Consider the following 7,500-nt stretch of genomic DNA (forward strand, 5'->3'; position numbering starts at 1 on the left):
GAGAGAGAGTGACATATATATATATATATATATATATATATATATATATATATATATATATATATGAGAGAGAGAGAATGAGTTAGTGAGAGAGAGAAAAAAAATGAGAAAATAAACAGACAGAGAGAATGGAAGAGAGAAAGGAATAAGAAAGAGAGAGAGCGAGAGAGAAAGAAAGAAAGAAAGAAAGAAAGAAAGAGAGAAAGAAAGAAAGAGAGAGAGAAAGAAAGAGCAAGAGAGAGAAAGAAAGAAGTGGGGGAGGGAGGGAGGGAGGGATAGAGAAAGAGAGAAAGAAAGAAAGAGAGAAAGAGAGAGGGAGAGAGGGAGAGGGAGAGGGAGAGGGAGAGGGAGAGGGAGAGGGAGAGGGAGAGGGAGAGGGAGAGGGAGAGAGAGAGAGAGAGAGAGAGAGAGAGAGAGAGAGAGAGAGAGAGAGAGAGAGAGAGAGAGAGAGAGAGAGAGAGAGAGAGGAGAGAGAGAGAGAGAAAAAAAAAAGGTGAGAATGAGAGTGAAAATGAGAGAGAAAAAGAGAGAAAGAGGGAAGAGAAAAAAAAGAAAGAGAGAGAGTAAGAATAAGAGTGACAATGACCACCTTTGTGTCTCATTAAGTACCCAGTCAATACCTGGCTAGTGTTAAGAGAAAGGATGGGAGATGGACAGATAGAGACACGGAATAATGGGAGAAAGGGAGAGGCTGATATAGTAAGAGTAAGAGTGAGAGTGAGAGAGAGTAAGAGTGGGAGTGAGAGTCAGAGAAATAGAGAGAATGAGAATGGGAGTGATAGTGAAAATCAGAGTGAGAGTGACAGTAAGATTATGAGTGAGAGTGAGTGTTGGAGAGAGAGAGAGAGAGAGAGAGAGAGAGAGAGAGAGAGAGAGAGAGAGAGAGAGAGAGAGAGAGAGAGAGAGAGAGAGAGTGAGTGAGTGAGTGAGTAAGTATATAAAGAGAAGTAAAAGATTAGAAATCAATATGAAAAATATAAAATGATTGGCAAAAATACATCAAAGATAGAATTGCAGTACACAAAGCCAACAAAAAAGGATACAAAAATTAAGAAAAAAAAACATAACCCCTGCATCGTCATAAAGATATTTGGCCAAAAAATAAACACAAAATCAACAAATCCCAAAAAGGGTCTTAATACACACACACACACACACACACACACACGCACACGCACACGCACACGCACACGCACACGCACACGCACACGCACACGCACACGCACACGCACACACACACACACACACACACACACACACACACACACACACACACACACACACACACACACACACACACAATAATGAATGCAAGATTGAAGACTGAAGTATAAAAATTACAGACTATAGACTATTAACTGATGGGACAGGAGATAGCAACAGACTAGTATATCAAGTATGGAAATAAAAATGGAAGATAACAAGCAATATATAAATTTCAGTCATATGTCTCTTCACTACAAACAATACTAACATATACAACATAAAACCAATTAATCAACTTAACATTTATTTTTCAGATGTTCTCTACAAAGGCAGTGAAAATACTCTACTTCTCATTTATGTTGTGAGAATAGAGGCCATGTGCATATTCCGACTACATAACTACCCCTTTGACAAACAGAAATGTCGACTGGGATTCAACTATTATGATAACCCTGAAATAAGTGTTCTACAGAAGGTGAGAAGTGATATGAGTGGTGCCTCTTACACACTTACATACTTACACACACTTTCTTAAACACTTACATACTTACACACACTTTCTTAAACACTTACATACTTACACACACTTTCTTAAACACTTACATACTTACACACACTTTCTTAAACACTTACATACTTACACACACTTTCTTAAACACTTACATACTTACACATTCTTTCTTGGTGCCTCTTACACACTTTCACACACTCTGTCTCTTTAACCTGACATGCTTGTAACTCGACCTTAAAAACTTGTAATATCTCTGGTTTTCTTGTTATAATATATGAAAAGTAAGTAATAATGACAAGGAGATAAATGTGCCAGACATCAAAGATAATATATTTAAATACATGACGAAAAATAGTAATTATAAATTAGAACTAACGAGAAATGTCTACAAGAAACATACATATCCTCATAAATTTGATCAACCTATTCCAAAAACTGCATATAACCATACACGATAGGTTAGATAGCAGAGGAAACTACTTCTGGAAGGATCCAATTACCTCATACTTTATGAATAGGGTGAAATCTTCATGGAGGCTACAAGGGAACTACTGGAATACGAGATTGTAAATGAGACCATGGCTGTTGGCGTAACCACCCAGTTTATGTCGAGTCTCCAGGTATTGTGCCGAGATAGTTTTTGTTTATGCTGCATTCAAGTATCAGTTGCAAATACAAAAGCAAAGAAATGTCCATACACCATTTTTTTAATTGGAACCATACAAGTTGCAATTCCAGATCAAGGAAACTAATATTATGTTTTGCAGGTGGAGATTGAGTTTCAGAACCAGTACACTTTCTATATCACCAATGTCATAGTGCCTACCCTCCTTATGGCCATCATCTGTTACCTCACATTTTTCTTCCGGCTCAACGACTTTCAGGTGACATAATATATATAAGTTTTTACAAGGTGCTAAAATAAACCTTTTTTTTTTTTCTTATCATGGATAGTTGTCAAAGAATATTCTAACAAAGATTACAAGTCTGTTATGATAAATACTTGTCTTTTTATCAGGATTTGAAATTTACTAATTTTTTATTTTATTTTATTATTATTTTTTACTAGACAATAAGATATGGATTGATTGTTTTGCTGATATCAACTCACAAAGATGGAAAATTTTCCACACTGCTTCAGAGTAAAGAATTTACCAGTAAGTTAATATTTTCTTCTTATTACACAACATGTATAACAACTCAGTGACTTCCCTCGACTTCACAGAACCGCATCGTGATTTCCCTGACGTCGATGCTGGTACTGGCAACCCTCTTCACCCAGATGAACCAGTCCATTCCCAAGACTGCTTATTTCAAATTGATTGATGGCTGGTTCATGTCTCTAATTGTCCTAGACTTCTTGGTTGTTGTTATTCACACTATCATTGAAAACCTCTGTGGAATGAGAACTCCCTCAGTGAACAAATCTGTCAAGCATAGTTCCATCCAAGTCGCATGGTCTCCACATGTGCAATGTGACACCAAGGGTTTAATTGTGGCACAGAAGGTGAATGTTGCTTCCCAGATCATGTTCCCCTTCTTAATTGCTCTCATGTGCTCCATTTTTGCTACTCTTGGCCATTCTAGCTTATATATGAAACCATAACCATAAAAGCATTAGTGGAAGAGGCAGCAATGATTTTACGGCTACAGAAACGTGGTAAAATTGAAAAGTTTCTTTGCCTCTGTAACACCATGTTGCCTTACTGTTAGTAAAATGGAAAGGCCACAGTCAAGTTTTGAGTGGGGAGTTCTTCTTAAGTACATGTAAATTACTTTTCCAAGTATATTTTCTGGATATTTCATTGAGTGAGCACACTTTTCAAAACTTTGTTGTAGGAATGTAGTACATGTCCTGCCTAAACACTGTAACACAGATGGAAGCCTTAAAATATTCACTGGTGATGGTGTAGCTACGACAAGTCAGGGAGCACAGCTTTTGTTTGTCAAGTGCAAGTTGTATAATTAAGTAATCTTTTGCATAGTTTTAAATAAGATATCTTTTACTACCTGTTTCCTGTATAACACTTGTAGAGGACTTTTTAACAGTACAGGATATCTTTGATAATTTCAAATTTCAAGAAAATATCTTAAGCCTTACAGAAATTTTCCTGTTTAACTTTAGTGGTATTGCATACACTTTATTTAGTGCACTTTAATCGTAGCAACTTCTTGAGGAATGCAAAGATAAACTTTGAGTGTTTTACAAAATGCAATAGGAATAAATCTTAATATTCAACTTATTTTGTCATATAAATGAATTATCTTTAAATGTGTACCTTTATAGAAGAGTATGATTAAGCTGTTGTACTTATGAACTAGGAGTAAGCTGGTTTAGATTTACAAATTAGATCTAGAAGTTAATAATATGCTAAAATCAAACACATTCAACAATTCTGTATAATTGTATAAAACCTCTGATGTGAATTTCCCGTTTTTACTTTATGCAGACATACATCATAAAAAAATATATTTTGCAATTCTTACTCATATAACACTTGACATGTATAATACACATGCTTCTGAAAAATGAAAGGTAGATATTAAAGAAAATTATTAGTCACATTTTAAAACCCTTTATGAACCTTCCTTCCCACACATATAAGTTTAATATATTTAACCACATGGTTATATAAATTTTTTTTTGTATAATCTACCCACATCCCTGGTCAATGAAATATAGCCTTACAACAATTACAAAGAGAAAGCAAGGATGGTGTGGCAGTATTAGGGTGAATGAGTGAGCAACTGTAATTGCTTTATCTGGTTAGTACAACAAATAAATTTGAGTGAGGTCGTTAGTCTCCATCTCAAATACTCAGTATTATTGATCATGGCTGATCTTGACAGTTTCTACAAGATGCCAACCAAGAGACCCTAGTGTATAAGTTTCATTGATTTTTCTATCTATTCATTTGATTTCATTTTGTTTCTGTCACTTCATGTCATTTTTAAGGGAAACATCAACCCTTATTTCAGAAAGAATTTTTTTGCCTTAATTTTAGTACTGGTAAATCTTTAAATGGTTCATATAGAGCACTGGTTCCCAACCCATGGGCCATGGGATACTTTCTGGGGGTCATGGAGCAGTATGAAAATTACGACTTAGAATTAAACTGGATTTTATGTCACTTATAGTACCTACAGAGAATTATCACCCATATATCAATAAATTGGAATGTTCCATGTTGTGTTCTTGTCCTACAGCTATTGACACCATTACATTATTCATAACTAGCATTAACTGACTGAAAAGTTGACAGACATTGAAAATGGCCAATGAGATTATTATATATTGGTTGACGGTCACAGAATAGAAAAGGTTGGGAACCAGTGATGTAGAGATAAAGAAAAAATAAAGTGATACCCTTTGAGATCACTTCAAATAAGACTATTAGCTATCAAAAACTCTTAGCAGAAAGTGAAGGTAAGCCCATAACCTATCATCAAAGATATGCTTGCATTGACTCGAGTGCTTGCTGTGGACTCCCATGCCTTTGGTATTCAGGCAAAAGACTTGCACCCTTCTACTGTCAATATTCTGGCAAGATAAGAGCTTGTAAAGCACCTAAAAATTCTGCCATGAAATGTGGAATCAAGATTTTGATCGTCTTTGCCAAAGTGATGAACATATATTCATACACAAATAATTAGAGGACATTTTTCCTTTGACTTATTGTTACTACTGTGTTGTGTACTTGTCTCTGATGTATATACCCATGATTATCCTGAAGAATCTTCAGTCAGACAGTATTTGTTTTGCGGCCTGAACATTACCGCAATCTCAATAAAACTTAAATAGTTCAGCAATTAGTATGAAGAAAATTATGTACCAGTTTGATAAGTAAATAAGATTAAAATTATATAGTACTGGAAGGCTAAATTACTTTGGAAACATAAATTAGTTATAATTATCACAAAAAATAATGTTTCATTTCCCTCAGAACTCTTGCATTGCTATACTATATATAATGGTTATACACAGTATTGTAAAATCAGGATAATGAAAATACTTTCACTGCTAGGTTTTTTATGTATAGAAAATATTGTGCTTCAATACAGTTATTCAAACATCAACATGCTGCATATTTCATTTGTTGCAAATAATGAATACTCACTACTCAAATTAATCTTCAACCTTCTGTAAAATAGAGATAGTACATGAAATGAATCACAGTGGTATCACGGACCTTCTGAAAAATATTAGCAATAGTTACAATTTTATTTGAATTTCTAATGAAAAAAAGAAACAAATAATAACATTTTCCAATGAAATAAACAACTAAGAACATTTTCCAATGAAATAAACAACTAAGAACATTTTCCAATAACATAAACAAATTAAGAACAATTTACAATAAAATACACCTCATAAAAAAATTAAAAAAGAAAGCACGAATCACTTGTACATGTAACAAGGTTTCAGCACATGTGTTCTCTGTGAGAGTTGGACTGCTTCAGCCCCTGGTAGTAGCCGGTGTGATACCCAGCCATGTACCAACTCATGAGCATTGTGTGGAGGGCTTCCGAGGTACTGGGGTTGCTGTGAAGGTCCATGGCTAGGGCAGGAGGCGGTGGCAGGTGCGGCAGATGTGGCTAAATGGTGGAGGAATTGCATACTTTAAGATCCATGAACGGAATGTCAGTAGTGTTGAAAAGAAAAGTCTGAAGCAATCATATAATAAGATCCAAGAACAGCATTACTTTCCTGAAGATAATGAAAACAAAAACCTGTAGCTATTATCGCACATAAAGTTCATCATACACAGTCTGGGATTTTGATACTTACTGGAGGTACAAAACTTGGTCCGCTTGTTGGGAGCTTTGGGGGAGGCATCTGTTATTGGAGTGAAAACTAAGTTACTAAGATAAAAATAAAGTTTCTTATAGTGGCATTAAAACACAAAGATCAGGCTCTGAAACTGACGGTAAATGAATTAAAGATGACTATGGAGGGAGGGCGAACACCACCTCACCCATATGCAAACCTGCAAACATGCACAATTGTATCATACAAGGGCATGAACAACAATTGAATAAAGGAATATCTATTAATGTGTTACCAAGACAAGAAGCCAATGAAATTTTACCATATCTGAATGAGAATACTGTCTATGACGGGGTTTTTGCCTCTTACTGGACCGTTCACAATCGGTATCAGTTTGAATATCACTCTCAGCCACAGAACTGCTTGCCTGGAAGTATATGATTTAAAGGTAATTTCTGAGTATGGAATGATTTCACAAGAACAAAAGAGGAGTGAGTATCTAACCAGATATGATTCAATTTATTTTTCATTGGTTTAAAGTAATCAATTCATTAAATATTTTTGCAATTCCTTTTTTTCCTCCAACTCCAAAATAAAGCTGATTTTAAACAAACTATATCCTTTATCATAATCTTTAGAAAACAGTAGACAAAAATGCATATTACAAATTTTCTGAATATAACCATTCCAGGCCTCCCTACCTCCGAGTTATCAACATCAGCATCTTCTTCCTGTTGTTTACGGACTGACACTCCTCTAGACTTCTGTAGTTTGTTTAACGGAACCTCCTCTTCATTGTTGTAGCCAACATAGCGCACAACACAGGTTCCTTGTTTTGTGTTCATCCCTATAATTGTTGCTTCATAGATGAAATTATCCTCTGAATATCGTGCACGGCAGGGATCACCTGTGTGCCACTGAAGTAAAATTGTTAATGTGAATTTTACTGTTCTTAGGACATTAAAGTATATTTTCTGTAACTAAATGCTGCCTGTTCACATAGAAAGCACCGTAC

The 7,500-nt window shown here is 35.3% G+C and overlaps 2 protein-coding genes across 3 annotated transcripts in view; one reads left to right on the forward strand and one right to left on the reverse strand.

Moving 5' to 3' along the window:
* The window catches only part of LOC113826879 (uncharacterized), an 18,530-nt gene extending 14,240 nt beyond the window's left edge, over positions 1-4,290 (forward strand). The window contains exons 9-12 of the mRNA XM_070144501.1: positions 1,521-1,681; positions 2,236-2,337; positions 2,485-2,601; positions 2,943-4,290. Coding sequence (XP_070000602.1) covers positions 1,521-1,681; positions 2,236-2,337; positions 2,485-2,601; positions 2,943-3,323 — 761 coding nt within the window. The 3' untranslated portion in view covers positions 3,324-4,290. The remainder of the gene's footprint in view (positions 1-1,520; positions 1,682-2,235; positions 2,338-2,484; positions 2,602-2,942) is intronic.
* A 1,440-nt stretch (positions 4,291-5,730) lies between these two features.
* Positions 5,731-7,500, reverse strand: part of LOC113826873 (survival motor neuron protein) — a 4,321-nt gene continuing 2,551 nt past the window's right edge. The window contains exons 3-6 of one of the 2 annotated variants that reach the window (XM_070144502.1): positions 7,187-7,402; positions 6,808-6,912; positions 6,507-6,554; positions 5,731-6,313 (exon numbers count right to left, since the gene is read on the reverse strand). In XM_070144502.1, the coding sequence (XP_070000603.1) occupies positions 6,140-6,313; positions 6,507-6,554; positions 6,808-6,912; positions 7,187-7,402 (543 nt within the window). In that variant the 3' untranslated portion in view covers positions 5,731-6,139. The remainder of the gene's footprint in view (positions 6,314-6,506; positions 6,555-6,807; positions 6,913-7,186; positions 7,403-7,500) is intronic. The other variant, XM_070144503.1, reaches the window with a different exon arrangement.

This window comes from Penaeus vannamei, chromosome 32 (assembly GCF_042767895.1).
Source record: "Penaeus vannamei isolate JL-2024 chromosome 32, ASM4276789v1, whole genome shotgun sequence".
Taxonomy (NCBI): Eukaryota; Metazoa; Arthropoda; class Malacostraca; order Decapoda; family Penaeidae; genus Penaeus; species Penaeus vannamei.